The sequence below is a fragment of the Natator depressus genome, chromosome 7 (assembly GCF_965152275.1).
Source record: "Natator depressus isolate rNatDep1 chromosome 7, rNatDep2.hap1, whole genome shotgun sequence".
Taxonomy (NCBI): domain Eukaryota; kingdom Metazoa; phylum Chordata; order Testudines; family Cheloniidae; genus Natator; species Natator depressus.
Genome location: NC_134240.1, coordinates 102,170,149 through 102,187,611, shown reverse-complemented (window position 1 = coordinate 102,187,611; position 17,463 = coordinate 102,170,149). Strand labels below are relative to the sequence as shown.

Below are 17,463 nucleotides of genomic sequence, written 5' to 3'. Positions count from 1 at the left end.
TTCCATAGGGAGCAACTCACACCCTGTAGCCACCTCCTCTCAGAGTCACTGAGAACCTGCACCCAACAGGTGTTACCCACTGGACCCAAAGGGCCCATAGCTAGTATGTAACCCTTCATCAAGGAGGAGTGGAGGGATACAGGGCTGGGCAGGAGCCTTGAGACCATTAGCAAACACATTCAGGGTGGGTAAAGGGGACCGATGAGGTATGCGGGTCAGGGGGCTAGGGCACTGCTGGTTGATGGGGACCCTACGACGAAACCCGATTGTGGGTGAGGGCTCTTTGGAGGCTCCTGGCGCATGGATACACACTGGGTGGGTCAGCACGTCGAAGGTTGAGTTGTAGGAGTAGCGGGCGGAGGGATACCCGGAGTGCGAAAGTTTATCGCTCTTCCTCTCTTGGCGGGCCAAGCCGCGGGAGCAGGCGCGCTGCCGCGCCCCATCGATGTTTGAGGAGCCCTCTGGGCTTGTCTCCGCTTAGCTGTGGGCCGACCAGCCCCGCCTCAGCGTTGCCGTGGAGACGGGACGCCGCGCTCCGCCCAGAGGTGGACAGAGGCGGCGTAAGAGATCCTAGGACAGCCGCCGCCCGCCATGGAGTCGAGCAAGGGTGAGCGAGCTCGGAGGGGAAGAGCCGGGACAACAGCCGTGGAAGAGAGGACGCGGGGGGCGGGCAAGTGGTGGGGTGGCTGGGGGCGCTGGGGAGTGATGGGGTTGGGGGCTGGCAGAGGTGAAGTGGTGGGGTGGCTGGGGGCGCTGGGGAGTGATGGGGTTGGGGGGCTGGCAGAGGTGAAGTGGTGGGATGGCTGGGGGCGCTGGGGAGTGACCTGGGCGGGGGGCTGGCAGAGGTGAAGTGGTGGGATGGCTGGGGGCGCTGGGGAGTGATGGGGTTGGGGGGCTGGCAGAGGTGAAGTGGTGGGATGGCTGGGAGCGCTGGGGAGTGATGGGGTTCGGGGGCTGGCAGAGGTGAAGTGATGGGGTGGCTGGGGGCGCTGGGGAGTGATGCGGTTGGGGGGCTGGCAGAGGTGAAGTGGTGGGATGGCTGGGGGCGCTGGGGAGTGATGGGGTTGGGGGGCTGGCAGAGGTGAAGTGGTGGGGTGCCTGGGGGCGCTGGGGAGTGATGGGGTTGGGGGCTGGCAGAGGTGAAGTGGTGGGGTGGCTGGGGGCGCTGGGGAGTGATGGGGTTGGGGGCTGGCAGAGGTGAAGTGGTGGGATGGCTGGGGGCGCTGGGGAGTGATGGGGTTGGGGGCTGGCAGAGGTGAAGTGGTGGGATGGCTGGGGGCGCTGGGGAGTGATGGGGTTGGGGGCTGGCAGAGGTGAAGTGGTGGGATGGCTGGGGGCGCTGGGGAGTGATGGGGTTGGGGGCTGGCAGAGGTGAAGTGGTGGGATGGCTGGGGGCGCTGGGGAGTGATGGGGTTGGGGGCTGGCAGAGGTGAAGTAGTGGGATGGCTGAGGGCACTGGGGAGTGACCTAGGGGAGGGGGCTGGCAGAGGTGAAGTAATCGGGTAACAGTGCTGTGAGTGACCTGGGAGAAGGGCTGGCAGAGGTGAAGTAGTGAGATGGCATGGGGTTCTGGGGAGTGATGGGGAGGCTCGTAGAGGTAAAGTAGAGGGATGGCTCGGGGCACTGGGGAGTTACCTGGGGGGGGCTGGCAGAGGTGAAGTAATGGGGTAACAGGGTGATGTGAGTGACCGGGGGGGGGTCTGGCAGCGGTGTATTAGCGGGATGGCAGGGAGCGCTGGGCAGTGACATGGAGCGGGGGGTTGGCAGAGGTGAAGTAGTGAGATGGCAGGGAGTGCTGGGGAGTGACCCTGGAGAGAGGAAGGGGGTGGTAGCAAGGGGGTGGAGTAGTGGGATGGCAGAAGGTACTGGGGATCTGACCCTGGCAGAGAGAGGTGGGGTGCTGGCTGTGGTTGAAGTAGTGGGATGGCAGGGGTTCTGGGGATGTGATCCTGGAGAGAGGATGGGGAGGCTTGCAAGGGGTGCTGGGGAATGGCCCAGGAGGGTGCAGGGACTGTCAGGGGGAGAAGTAGTGGGCTGGTAGGGGGTGCTGGAGAGTGATTTGGAGAGAGGTGGAGGGGGCTGTCAGGGGTGAAGTAGTGGGATGGCAGGGGCTGCTGAGGATTGACCCTGGAGAGAGGAGGGGAGTTGTAGAAAGGGATGGAGTAGTGGTATGGCAGGAGGTACTGGGGATGTGACTCCGGTGGAGAGAGGAGGGTGCTGGCGGTGGTTGAAGTAGTGGGATGGCAGTTTGCACTGGGGATGTGACCCCTGAGAGAGAAAAGGGTGCTGGTGGGGGGTGAGGTAGTGGGGTGGCAGAGGGCACTGGGGATGTGAGGAGGGTGTGTTTGTGTGTGTAAAAGAAGTGAAAGAAGGAACATTGGCATTGAAACTCTTTAAAGAGGCCTCAGTCACTGGAGGTCTATCTTTCTATGCCTAAATGAGCCAGAGAATTCAAAATGGAGCCTGGTGACAGGTTGGTGTAAATCCTATAGTAAACCCCCAGTTCAGAGCCTTTCAGTGACATTGGATTCATGCATTCCAGGGAGCTAAAAATCTCCTTGTTTATTTTTCTACATAGAACAGTGACAGAAATAATAATTCATACTTGTAAAAATAATGTACCTGATCATAGGTGAAGACTATTGGGTTCTGTGAGTGGAGCCTCTCAAGTTTAAAAAAACATTTAAATTATTTGTGGAGCATTGTTACTGTATAGTCTGAAAAAGGACATCGTAATATTTTTCTCTCTCGTTTTAATCTTCTTCTTTGTTGCAATTTTGTGAAAATGGTGGAGTTTTGGCCTGATATTTGGTCTGCAAACAGCATATAAATATTATGAGTGAAATCCTGCCCCTTTGAGGTCAGTGGGAGTTTTGCCAATGGGAGTTTTGCAATGAAGCGAGGATTTCACTCCATGTATGTTATAACTACATAAGCACATGTAACAATGTGTCGGTTTGAATGGTGAGGCACAAACTGCATTTCCACCATGTAAGTTGTATAGCAATATACAAAAACTATAATTTCAAGTATGTAATTTTCCACATTACGTTTTGTTAATTAATAAAATATTTCTATTAGAATATTGCTATTCTTAGAATGTATTTTAGATATATTAGTGGAAAGAATGCTGCTATCCACCTGTTTCAAAAAGTCACTAGTATACGGAATTTTAATAATTTACATGATTTAAAAAAACAATTCAAAATGTTGACTGATCTTGTTTGTTGTATATCTATACCATCACAATAGTGTTCATAACACGTGTCGGTTGTCTGATTTATTAAATAAGCCAATATCCTATAACTTGCACTGTGGCAGCCGTATAGCAGCAACATGCAAATTGGCTGTCCAGGCACCAAATGTGTTTGCCCACCGTTTACCACCGTGATGAAGATTTGGCCATCACAAATATTTTTGTCTTGGTTGAGTAGAATTTCAAAGTCGGACTGTAGAATGGCTGTTAGTCCTGTCTAACTGTCTACACGTTGAGATAATTGATGGTAGAAAGGTGAAGTGGGCCCCTGATAAATCTGTTGCCTGTTCTGTTTGTTAGAAAACACAAGACCTCCTTTTTCTGTTCCCTAGTCAATAATATAATATAACTGAGTTTTTATGTAGTCATTCATACATACTGATTCCCAAACATTTTAGAGTGTTAACGTGTTAACCCAACTACAGAGATTAACCAACAGCAGGACAAGAGAGAAATTGAAGTACTCTGTAGGCAAGGGAGAAAAGATATACTTTCGGTTGAGATTTGAAATTAGATGGAGAATCAGTTAGACAGTGTTAGGACAGTCTGTAACAGATGGAAGAAGCTGCAGATGAGAAGGTTGGGTGGGGACCAGAATGTCTAATGGGATAGTGAGAAGGCTAATGGTAGATGAGCAGACAGACACCAGATCTGTGAGCTCAGCTGAATAAAGCCCAAGCTTAAAAAAGGAGGTGCCAGTTTTGAAAAGGATCCTGAAATAAATGGGGAGCCAGTTGAATTGTGTGGGGTGATGTGATCATGCTTCTGTCTTCTCACTTGTAGGAAGAAGTGTTTCTCATATGCTGGAATTTGTGTTGCTAGGAATTGCTGGGGGAGGGGGCCGTCGAGGGGGGCAAGAAAATATAGAAGGGACTGGCAACAGTCAGAGGGAGGAGTGTAGCATAGATGAGGATTTCAACAGAGGTGGCAGTGAGGCACTTGCCTACATGGATAGTGGTACAGAGAGATTGTTAGATTTGCAGACCCAGGAGTTGTCGGAGGAAATGAAATATGAAATTCTGACCCTGTTGAAGTCAATGAGCATTTAGCCATTAATTTCAATGGAGCCAGGATTTCATCCACAGAGCTTGAAAGGCAAAGTTGACACTACAGTTACAGACAGTGCAAACAAATTGGAAGTTGGAGTTAAGAAAGGTGGTAGAGGCGATGGAGTTATTCTGACTTCTTATTGGTTTTTCAAATTAGAGTTATATTGTCCAAATGAAGAAAATATTCTCTCTACAGCTGCAGAAGAGGTTACTGCAAACAAAAAATGTTTGCCACTTCAACAAACACTGTGTCTAAGTAGTTGACCAACAGCTCTATTAAATCACTACTTTAGTTTTCTTTATGATTTTAGCAGCAAATATACAACTTTGCAATAATTATTGTGGATGTGAAAAGTGAAAGATGATTGGGTGCCAGAGTTGTAATAATTTCTGCAGTTCAGTGTCTTTCCACAATTCTGATACACATGGGCTACTCCATTCCTGTCTGCAGTTTCCAGAGGCAGTTCAAAGTTGTAGCATAGCCTGTGCTAATCATACCCCCTTTTCCGGCTTGTTGCCAGATCTTCTGCCTCTGCAGCAGCAAAGTGGCAGTTCACTTTGCTCCTGACTTTTCTTTTCCATCTTACTATTTAAACTATTTTGTGTGTATGTTTGACAGTAGTGAGCTGCCTTTATTTCTTCATCCTGTCTTGGATTGGGTATCAGGTAGTGGGGTATGGACTCAGCACTGCAGTGCCTACCTACCAGACGCTTTTGCTACCCCCACAGGGAAGAGCTGTTGCAGAAACACCAACATGAATCCAAGTGGTGCTCTATCTATGAAACAGCTTTTACAGGCTCTTCAGAGGGTGAATTGTGCCCTGCCTGTTCTCAGTCAGCCAGTCCTTGCATTGATAGGCATGGTCCACTATCAGTGCCAAACATTTTTCGTTGGCCCTCAAGGTCTTTACCAAGTTTCTGGTGGCAATATCAGCCAGACTCAGATGTGTATCTCTTCCTGATGACATCTTCATCAGCGCTCTGACCCAGGCAGTGTCACACTGTGCCACAGTCAGGATGCTGGATCTGCTTCAAGCACATGGATTTGTGATAAACACCAAGAAGAGCTCTTTGACTCCCTTAACAAAGACAGTTCATGTGGTAGTGGAAATAGTCACGTGTTGCAATGGTCTACGCATCACTGGATATATTCCACAAGATCCAGAACCTAATAGCCATGTTGGTAAAGAATGCGAGGCTGACCCTAGCTCAAGTCTATTTCTGCTGAGCCTCCTGGTTTTGTCTGTAGGACTCACCCCATGGGTGAGGTCCCATATCAGGTGCCTTCAGGCCTGTCTCCTGAAAGTATGGAACCATTCACCAGAACACTTGCAGGATCAGGTACTGGTTCTGAACTCTCTAACGTGATGGACAAACACATAAAATGTCTGCAAGGGTCTTCCCTTATGCCTGTTAGACCCACAGGTACTCACAGTTGATGCCAGCCTAATGGGATGGGGAGCGCATCTTGGGCACAGGAATGTGCAAGGCACCTGGAAATCCAAGGAAAGGAGCCTGAGCATCAACCTATTGGAGGTCAGAGCTGTCAAGTTATCTGAACAAAGGTTCCAGAGCTACCTAGAGGGAGAATGTGTTCTGGTTCAGTGAGACAACTCAGCCACTGTGATGTATATCAACAACCAAGGGGTAAGAAGGAGGGTAATTCTACATGCAGATGTGGAAGAGATAATGGAATGGGAAGAGAGGACTCTCTCTTTGTAAGAGAAATGCACATAAAAGGAGAGCTCAACCAAAAGACTGGCTTAGCAGATACATAGTGAACAACTCAGAATGGTGCCTGAAGCAGAAAGTCTTCACTCTAAAGTTTGGCTTCCCAGCAGTTGACCTGTTTCCAGTTGCAAGAACAAAATGTGGCTGAAGTCCTTCACCAGGGAAACTCCTGAAATTCCTGGGAACAGATGCTCTGGGACACAAAATGGCCATATGCATTCCGACCCTTTCTGAGTCTAGGAAAGGTCATGCAGCAGATCAGGCGAGAAGACGCAAAGGTGACAGTGCTAGTCCCATGTGGGCCAAGGAGACCATGTGTAGGGAGCCAGTGTGGCTCCCCTCCGAACCAGAGGGTAAGGAGCCACCCTCTGGGCCTGAGTGGGCGGGGCCAGGCCGAGCTTCCGCCAATCCCCGGAAGGGGAAGGGTGGGACAAGAAGTACAAAGGGCGGGGCCCTCTGCCCAGTGAAGAGAGCACCAGGGAGGGAGACAGACACAGGCTGCCTGCTGCTGACCCAGGCGAACCCCTGGGCAAGGAGGAGCCTTACCGGGGGGAAGGCCTGTGGCAACCAGGGCTGCCGGCCGCTGAATATCCGGAGGAACCGGGGATGCCCGCAGCGGGTTATCCGGAGGAACCGGGGATGCCCGCAGCGGGTTATCCGGAGGAGATGGAGATTCAAGAGCTGCCCTCAGCGGAATACCCGGAGGAGATGGAGGGACCGGAGCGACCCGCCTGAGAGAGACCGGGTAGGAAGTAGCCCAGGGGCCCAACTACACAGTGGGGTGGGTGTGTTTTGTCAGTGGGTGCGGATTGCCCGCTGACCCAGCGGCGGGACCTTCGCCTCCCGCCACTGTCAGGGCCCTGGGCTGGAATGCAGTGGAGTTGGGTGGGCCTGCGTTCCCCTACCCCGGCGCTCCCCCGCCTGAGGAGCGCGCTATGGACTCTTGCCAGCGCTCCCCCGCCTGAGGGGCGCGCTATGGACTCTTGCCGGCTCTCCCCTGCCTGAGGGGCGCGCTACTGACTCTGGCCGGCCCACCTCCCCGCTAATTACCCAACGCCCGGGAGGTGGGGCCGAGGCCTGCTACAAACACCACTGCTCTCCATCGCCCCTAGGGGCTCGGAGGACCGACACCCGTCACACTACGGTTCTCCAATCTGATAGAACTGAAATTGGAACCACCTTTGCAGCTATCAGTGAGTCCAGACATCCTTTACAAGGGCCGTTCCTCCATCTGGACTCAGACTGTCTACAACCGACAGCCTGGCTATTGACAGAAATGTTAACTGCACTAGGACTGTCCCAGAAAGTGACTGGAACTCTCCTTTCGTCCAGGCGAGCTTCAACACTAAAGGCCTACCTCTCCATTTGGAGAACTTGGTGTCAAGAACACAACAAAAATTCCAAGAAACCTGGACATTCCAGTTATTCTGGACTTTCGTCAGAAAGGCGTAGACAAGGGACTTCAGTCTTGTACTAGCAGCAGGTACCAGCTATAAATAGCATCCTATTTGCAGGCTCTTCTGAGTAATCTGGATACCTGAGGGTCCTCTGTCAAGGAACCAGAGCAGTCAGACTGCCTAATCTTGTGGCACTTAAGTGGGAATTACCATGGGTGTTAAAAATCCTAACCATACACCCTTTTGAGCCACTGAAATGCATCCGATGAAGTGAGCTGTAGCTCACGAAAGCTTATGCTTAAATAAATTTGTTAGTCTCTAAGGTGCCACAAGTACTCCTTTTCTTTTGACATCAGTACAGTATCTCCATTCTATGTATTCATCCAAATCTGTTTTCTTGTATTCATTCATCTGCTAGATGAGTTTCTGAACTGGCAGCTTTGTACATGCAGAACCCCGCTGTGTGTTCCATGATGACCAGGTGGTGCTAAGAATCCCAGAATTGTTTGTCTAAGGTGAAATCATCTTTCCATGCCTTACAGGAGATCACTCTACATTCATTCTGTCCAGAGCATTAGCACTCAACAGAAAAGCTGTAGCATGCTTTCGAAATTTGAAGAGCACTAAAGATTTATATCAAGCACACCAAATTGACAAGAAAGTCAGGCTCCTTGTTTGTCTCTTTTCATTTGAAGTGCCAAGCGCTCAGAGTATCCAAGCTATCACTAGCTAGATGGATCAAACTGTGCATCATCGAGGTATGCAAGGTGTCAGGTGCTGCAGAATGGTAAATTTCTTACCTGATGATGATTTCCTTTCTGATAGCAGTCTCTCCCACAATTCTACCCTCTCTGCATGGCTTCCTAGCCGAGGGACAGTATTCCATTTTGATAGGCTATGGGCCTACAAGCATATTGTACATAGTTTATTGGTTGGTACTGAAGGTATTGTTGTTAATCCTATTCTGTGAGTTTTTTTACACAGCTTGGAATGAAACATCTGATAGTAGAGTGGGATAGGCTAGCACTGGTTGTGCTACAGCTTTGAACTGCTTCTGGAAACTGCAGACAAGAGGGAAATAGCCCATATGTATCAGAATTGTGGGAGACACTGTTAGTGGAAAGGAAATTTGTCAGGTAAGAAACATCAATCTGTATAGAACTTCCTGTTTTAATGACCAAATTTCAATAGGGGTATTCCAACCTCTCCATCTAGTGTTAATTGAAGAGATTATTTTTCATGTCTCATCCAACAAAATCAAATCCCAGTGTTGCTCATGTAGAATAGGTGCCACATTCCTCTCCATAGGTGTCTATTCTTTCTGAATAGGGGTTGAGTAATCTTTATAACAGTGGTCACCAACCGGTCGATCCAGGAGACTCTTCCGGTTGATTGCGATCTCCGGCAGTGCAGCGGGGTAGCAGCTAAGGCAGGCTCCATGCTTGCTCCAGACCCATGCCGCTCCCGGAAGCGGCCAGCACGCCCCCGTGGCTCAGGAGGGTGGGGGAAGGCATGGGTCTCTGCGTGCTGCTCCTGCCTGCAAACATGGCCACTGCAGCTCCCATTGGCTGGGAACTGTGGACAATGGGAGCTGTGGGGGCAGTGCTTGCAGGGAGGGGAAATGTGTGGCGCTACGTGCCCCCCCCAGGCGCCGCAGGGGCACTTTGGCCCCTTCTGGGAGTGGTGTGGGGCTGGGGCAGGCAGTGAGCCTGCCTTAGTCCTGCTGCGCCGCCAACCAGGAGCCACCCGAGGTAAGTGCCTCCTGACAGGAGCCAGCACCCCAATACCCTCCTGCAGTCAGAACCCCTCACCCCTTCCTGCACCCCAACCCCCTGTCCCAGGCTCAGCCTGGAGCCCCCTCCCACACTGCAAACCCGTCTGCCTCAGCCCAGAGCCTGTACCCTGTCCTGAACCCCAACCCTCTGCCCCAGCCCAGTGAAAGTGAGTGAGGGTGCGGGAGAGCGAGCAACGGGGGGGAGGCATGGAGTGAGCAGGGTGGGGCTTTGGGGAAGGGACAGGGACTCGGGGAAGGGGCGGGGTAGATCCTGGGTTTCCCTTAAATTCAGAAAGTGATCTTGGGCGTAAAAAGGTTGGAGACCACTGCTTTATAAAGTTTGTAAATGGCTAGTAAAGTTTTGGATCTTCCAGAATGAAAGGTATATACATGTGACGGTTATTTGATTTATCTCTTGGTTTTATGTATCAAGAGATGAAAAATAATTTATTTTCAACTAATACAAAAATATTCAGGCTTCATTGGTTTTGTGTAAAGTTACTAGATACAGTGTGTGTGTGTGCGCGCGCGCGCATGCGGGGGCAAGGTACCATGGGGGATGAACCCTGTGCTCTAAAATAGTTTAGAAAAGAAAAAAATGATTAAAATGCTTTAAAGCAGGTTTTTTAAAATTTTGATTCAAACAACTGATTTAAATTGCTTTCTATTAAATTAACCTACCCTGCAATCAGATATTTGAAAAAACCGTCAAATTATTTAATTGCTTTTAAAATGTTTTTCTCTTTATTGTTTGTAATCCTCTTGGAAGCACACAAGTAAAATATTTTCTCTCACCAGTTAGTCCTTTTTTGTTTGGCACTTTTTCCCTTGTGATTTGACTGCAGCTGAAATTGTCATGGTTGGTTTCCTTTAATCACAGTCACTGTAACTGAATGTGGTCAATGTCTCATGCTTTGAAAAGAAGTCTTAGTTTTGCTTTGGCAGCAGGAGACTGTTATCCTGGGACAATGTTCTAGTATAGTGACTTTCAACTACATTTGGACAGTGTTTGTATTTCTTTACAATGGTATTACTTTAATGATGTGGTAGCCTGTTGGAACCCAGAAAATCCCACCACGTTACTACAGCCACCATTTTGGATTAATTTTTGAACACTTGGGCCTGGGCTACACTAGGGGAGAGTTCAAACTAAGATATGCAACTTCTGCTATGCTATTCGTGTAGCTGAAGTCAAAGTATCTTAGTTTGAGTTACCTGGCTGTCCTCACAGCGGCAAGTCGACCACGGTGGCTCCCCCGTCGACTCCACTTACTCCTCCTGCTGAGGTGGAGTGCAGGCGTTGATTCGGGGATCGATTTATCGCGTCTAGATGAGACGCGATAAATCGATCCCCAATAGATCTATCACTCTCCGCTGAGTTGGCGGGTAGTGAAGACGAACCCTTGGACTTAAATCATGGCCCCACTGAAGTCAGTGAGAGCTTTGCTGTTGACATTAGTGTGGCCAGGATTTCACCCTTGTGGCCTTATCCACACCGAACTTTTAGAGAAGTTGATGGGATTTGCCTGCATATGTTGTTTATTATTTGTATGATTATACTGCATAGGAGCCCAGTTGTGGACTGAGATCCCATTGTGCTAGGCACAAACACAGAACAAAAAGACAATTCCTGCCCCAAGGAACTTACAATCCAGGTATAAAACAGGGCATATACGATATAGGCAGACGGGAGAGTACAAGGAAACAATGAGACTATCTTGGTCAGGATATTAGGCAGTGATGTGCAGAGTCAGGCCCTCTTTGTTTTAAATTTTTAATAATTTGTGTAGATGATATTCAGTATAAAGAAATGGCTGTCTTCTCAAATTGAAACTTCTAATTAATAACAAAAACAGAGTGAAATCTTGGCCCCGTTGAAGTCAATGGGAGTTTTACCGTTTCAAATAAGCCAAGTTTTCACCCAGAAAGTGTAATTAAAATGTCTATAGAAAATTTATGGCTAAAAGTTTGCAGAAGTATAGTTTATATTTAGTAGAATTATTGGTTAAGAAAATAATTTATTATAATCTATGGGGTCAAATCTGGTAGTTGCCTTTAGATGCTACTGCAGTGTAAATGTTAAATAATAAAATAATATTCTTGGCTTGTAATAATAGTGTTCTTGAGTGTACACTTTTTCATTCTTTATATAGTTCTGTTCACCTCTGTTAGAGAAACATCAACCACTACCTAGAAATATAGATATTAAAAATGGAAAATACCTATCTGGTAATTTTGTCATCCTGACATCCCCAAGGTGGTTAGGATTGTACTCTCTGATATATTAGCAAATGCTTTTTTTCCCCATTATAAATCTGAAAGACTCCAGAAATGGAACGGTTTCCACTTCCTTTAGGAGACTGTTAAAACAGACCTCAATGTATGGAACCATTTCAAAGTATATGTTAGTAAACATTTGTAATGTTATTAAAATAATCAAATCTGGTATATATTGAAGAACAGTTGTTTTAAAATGAAAATGTATTTTTTCTTATTTAACAAAGCTTTAATTTACATGGCTCCAGAGTATGAAGTAAATATAGTATCTTTGGCCTGTTTAGGTGATTGCAAATGTTTTTTTACAAGCACAGTACTGTAACAGGAAGTTGATTAATCTGGGTATGCTATAAATTTTTAAAAATTTAACATATTGTACAATACCATGAAATAATTAGAAATAGTATTCAAATCAGGCTGATCCATCAATTCCACATATTTAGTTTTCTATTCCTTTTAGGCATAACCTTTGTTAACTAAATTGTTAAAAAATACACACAAATTGTGCAAAGTCTGACAGCTAATCAGGGCACTAGCAATGTATAATGTGTAGAACCAGTTGCACAATATGATGTCTAGGATAAACTGTGTCCTCAGTCCTGTGAAGTCCATGCACATTCTTGCTCTTGAGCATGTGGGTAGCCCCACTGGTTTATTATTGAAGTCAATGGAAGTACTTCAATGCCTAGAATTAAATACATGAATAAGTCTTTGCAGGATCAGGGCTATAGTGTTGAGTGAAATGATTCCTGGACGTAACATTTCAAATCTCTCTCTCTCTCTCTTTCTACTTTGGCAGCGGTCCCATTGAAATACCACAGGATGTGGCCTATAGATTGTGCAGTGATTTGAGATCTCATCTCTCCTAGAAGTCAGATATACCATTGAAATGTTATGGTGTCAGTTGAAAACCTGAGCTGATAAATAATAGTGTAGTGATGGTATACAAGTTATCTCTGGTTCATCCTGGATGGAAAAGTCAGTGGAAAGTTAGATTTGGCAAACAGCTTCACAGCCTCACCAATCTGCTCTGGCCATGTGTGACACGGAGCAGGAACAATGTTAAAGATGCCTTTGTCTTGTGCTTGGCTGAAAATAGCCAGTATGCCTCAAGCCGAATTAGTAACTTCAAGAGAGTTCTACAACACAAAAGCTTGCGTATCTTTTCAGATGAACAGAGTTCATACAGTGGTGGTAATAAAATACACACACATTTTATTGTTCTTGTTTAAATGTTGCCTGTAATTTTGTAACTAAAGTATGTCCTAGATTTTTGTGGTGATTCCCCATTGTGAATCATGCTGGAAGTCACTTCAGATGTTTAAGGTCACAGCAAACCATAATCCTCCCACAGCTTCTACAAAAATGACTTGCATGTTTGCTTTGTTTTTGACTGTGCTTTTGGTATTTATATTTTTAATTGTTTGCTTGTCATGGCTGCTGCTAACTGTAAATGAGTCTGTAAATAACATGATGCATTATTAGTGTGGACATTTTTTGTGCGAAAAAAGAGATTAACTTGTTAGCAAACTTCCCTAGGGTAGCAAGAATAAAGCCCTCCTAAGGTTCTGTCTCCTGCAGTCTGGGCCAAGCAACTGTAATATATGCCTTGCCTGCTTAATGAGGAACAATATATAACTAGATAAATACCCTTTTATAAAATGGGAATTGCTCCCAAAATATTTGAACATTACGTCAATAGTATTTTTATTATCAATATCTGAAAACAATTAATGAAAAATTGACCTGCTATTGGGTTTTTTTGTGATTCAGTTAGATTCTAATAACTTTTCAGTTTATGAAGATAGCTTTCTAAAGTCTTACATTTTCAAATTTAGCCCTTTTCAGATTTATTTATATTAGCTATAACTTTTGTTTGAGAGAGGTGCTGGATTGACAGTATGGGAAACTGAAATTCCCTGTATATTTACAGAACAGGTATAGGGACAAAGTTTCTCCACCACTGTAACTCCGCCTTCATCTGGAAGGGGGGCAGCTCTAGGAATGACATAGTAGTTGAGTTTCCATACCCACTTAGTCTTGGGCTCCTTTGCTGAGGCTGCCCATAGGAGTGACATTTATGTGTGCATGCATTTCATTTTATAAAGTGCTCTGCTTAACACATTTGCTTTGCATATATGCAATAAGATCCAAAATTCAGTTAAACAGTAATATTTTACATATTGCCATAATGTTAAAGAACCCAAACTACATTCCTTGAAATCAAGAAAATTTGAACCTTTCCTGCATATCGTTTTGTAAAAAAAAATGTGTAAATAAATGCGTTTGCAGCATTTTCTTAGGTCAACAGGCTTGGGCTCTGTTGCATCAGCTGGAAGAGTTAATTTATCAGCTGATTTGAATGTGGGGACCACTAGTGTAAGCACATCAGCTGATCTTAATTCCTGTGGTGTCATGCTAGAAGAGAAATGTATAGACCTTTTTATGCCAAAATCAGCATCTTTGTTTCTTCTGTGATAATGGGTTGATCACATTTGTGATGGTGGATTCTGTGATACAGACATCTGGCTTCTAGGAACTAGACTGAGATTACCAACTCCTATCACATAGACCACTGAACAATGGTAACAATTTTGTCACTACTGACCTGGTTCAAATTCCAAACAGTGACATACAGATGAAAGGTGAAAGGCTCCATATTTTTGTATGCAGTGGTAGACCCACTGCTTTATTCCTTTTCAGTATGTTTTAAGTATTGTTTTCCATATTAACTTTGTAGTAGTCCATATTATAGACCTGCATGATTCTAAATATACGAATTCACAAAATTGACTACACCTCTCCAAAGAAGCAATTATGGACCATAGTCAATGAGAGAAGTTATTTCTAAATACCTATTGCCTGCTTTTATGATGGAACTGTCCTTATTTTTTATTTTGTCATATTTTAGCAATATTAATTATTTATTTAAGTGGGACTACTGGTATTAATCAAGTTAATCGTGAGAATAAGTGTTTGCAGGAATAGGGCCTAAAATATTAAAATCATACTTACTTGTTTTGCATTGGACACTTAGGTGTAAAATTCAGTGACCAAGAGCTGGTGTAATAGTTTGAGTTGTTAGTAAATAGGAACTTCTGATTTGTAATGAGATTGGAGCAACAATATTTGAAGAATATTATTTCTAATTTGTTTTGGGTCCTTGGATATGGAATCAAGGAGCCAATTCAGAGTTGTACACGAATGAGTAAGTAATATGTCTAACCTGATTTGCCATATTTTCCTTTGTGCTCATTATTCAGTGGATTTAAACTGTGGAAAATTCAGCGAAGCTGTGTGTTATCTGTGGAAAACGTGATTTTTTCTTCTTAATTTAAAGGACAGTTTTCCTCGTACATACTGATTTTTAGTAACAAGTGCAAATGTTGTGTTATGGTTAATATTGGCAGAGGTTGAGTAAATGCTCTGCTTCTCTATGTGACTAATGGACACAGTAGCCATAAATTGTTACAGTCGTGATAGACAATATCTCAGCATGGACTTATTTCCTATGATATTCTATTGACCTGAGGCAACTGGAATGATACCGAGATTGTACAGACCACATTTAAACTTGCAGACCTTGGGGAATCATCTGAAGGTATTTATTCTGAGCTCCTTCTGTAGGTAACTGGATTTAAACTGTCATTATCAACAGGATCTGCCTAATCAATACAAAGAAAATTCGTTGTGCGTCAGCACTGATTTTAAGGCATTTTTTTCAGATTGCAAATAGAGTGATAATGCAAATTAAAAAAAAAAACCCAGCATGGTGCTGTTTATGTGGCACATGGTGAACCTAAAGTAGCTGGACATTCTTACATGAGAACACCCAATATGTAAAAGGAATCTATGCTAGTGTAAAGCTGGTGGAGGCAGCTCTGTTTCTTCCTGTGCAGGAACCCAAGTTAGTGTAATGAGGGACAGAAATGAGTGAAGGGAGCATGGACAAGCATGGACTATGTCTGATTTTCTCCACTCGTGTATGTCAGTGGCATACGTTAAAGTTGTCCCTCGGCAGCTTTAATTTGCACTGCAGCCTGGTGAATAAGCATCAAGGAGACGTGGCCAGCTCCCTTACAACCCACTTCTCCAAAGGGAAGTGCTTGGACACAATGGAGAATCAAGGCTTTATTTTTACTACAAGTGATTTGTGTTTACAAGTTTTAATGATAGAAATAAACCTTGGAAATGTCCCACAAGATCCTAGTCTGAAGCCCTGGAAGGGGATAGCCAAACTAATTATTGCTGGATCGTCAAGTTTAAATATGTTTATATAAATGTTAGGAATAAAATTACTAAACTAATTTGTTTTGGGTGGGAAAAATCTTCCATGATCTGTACTGCAATATTTTTATAGTTTTCCTAAACTGCATGTGCTCCTCCTTGTCACTCTTTCTTGTTAGAATCTTTATCTGCTTCAGCTTCATCAGCAGTGATTTTAGTATTAGCGTGATCAGTGAACTGTTTGCAAGATGATTTAATTGTGCATCCAGAATTAGATAATAAGTCACTGCCATAGCCTGAATTGGGGAAGGAAAAAAACAAGCCAGAAAATGGCAATTCCTGAAGCAAATGCAAATAGTTATGGTGTGATGGGAACAGTGGGAGATGTGAATGTAGTGCAAAAAGCAGTTCCAGTTGTTCCCTGGAAAATATAATTCACTTCTAGAACTAACTATGTTAACAATCAGTTAATGAAAGAAAGTAAATATTGTGTAAAATCTAGTAAATATTATGCTCTTGATCTGTTGTTTATCTGCTGTTTTGTATTGTTAAAGGAGCATATGCTTCCTTTTCATTGAAGGGTTTGAAATGCAACAGTTGTGGTTCCATTGTACAAAGTGAGGCCCTCTTACGTTAGACTACCCCTCCCCCAACTCTGCATGTGCTTCCTTTTTTTTTTTTTGTGCAAAGGGGTTTGTGGGCTGTCACTGTGCGGATTCTCTGGTCTTTTTCTCTTCTTCTGCATCCCTGTGGAGGGATGTGGCTTAAATTTACAGGTTACAGCTGCTCTGCTATTATTCGGTGCTTGGGAGAAAGGATATTCCCTGTGACCCAGCTCATCTTCAGTCTTGATTCAGCCATTAGCGGGGAGCGGGGATCAGTCACAGATGTGAAATTACAATATTCCTGTGAAAACAGTTGTTTTAAATTAATATTTTCCCAGCAGTATTTGCAGCCCAAGCATTGAAAACTTGAAAGTTTAAACTGAAACAAAATTGAAAATTACTTAATTTATTTTCATTGCCTAAATTGAGAGAAATGCAGGAAATAATAAACAGCAAAGTGAAAAGTGGATGGATTTTAAAATGCTCTAAATGTCAATAAGCTAGTGTATTGGTAACATAGTAAGGAGATTTTGTTTAAAAGATGCATTTTAAAGGCCCTTTAAGAAAAGAAAAGGAAAAGAAATTGAATGCTAATTGCAATGGAGGAATTTCTATTAAGCAAAAAACTTCTAGCACTAGGGCCCAGATCCTCAAAACTATTTAGGTGCCAAAGATCTGGGCCGGAGGGCTCACAAGTGAGCCCTCCTTTGTGCATGCACAGAGGGAGTTGGGTTGTGTGCATGGAACCACCTTGCTTCCCTGTGTGGGGTATCCACATTGCTGGAGCCTGCACAGGAATGAGAACAGCCATTTCTGGGCTGTTACTCCCCATTCTGTGTAGGTGGGCAGGGGGGGTGGAGCTTTGGTTTACCCCTTAACACACCAGCCAACGCATCGGAGCCAGTGCAAGGGGGAAAATATTTTTCACCCACAAAAAAGTAAAATAAGCCTGAGTGTAGCCAGAGATATGAGACAACCTGTTGAGAATTAGTGAAAGCAAATCTTATTGTTCATTAAATGGAAAACATTGGGTTGTGTGTGTATATACATATATTTTAGACTAGTTCTCCATTTTGAGACATTGAAACTTAGCTTAACTTTTCAGGAGAAGTGCCTGAAATGGAAATGTAGCAGTTCCTAATTGTAG

General features: G+C 44.8%; 1 protein-coding gene across 1 annotated transcript in view; it reads left to right on the top strand.

The window, feature by feature from the left end:
• Positions 1 to 390: 390 nt before the first annotated feature.
• The window catches only part of FANK1 (fibronectin type III and ankyrin repeat domains 1), a 59,536-nt gene continuing 42,463 nt past the window's right edge, over positions 391 to 17,463 (top strand). The window contains exon 1 of the mRNA XM_074959170.1: positions 391 to 607. Coding sequence (XP_074815271.1) covers positions 592 to 607 — 16 coding nt within the window. The 5' untranslated portion in view covers positions 391 to 591. The remainder of the gene's footprint in view (positions 608 to 17,463) is intronic.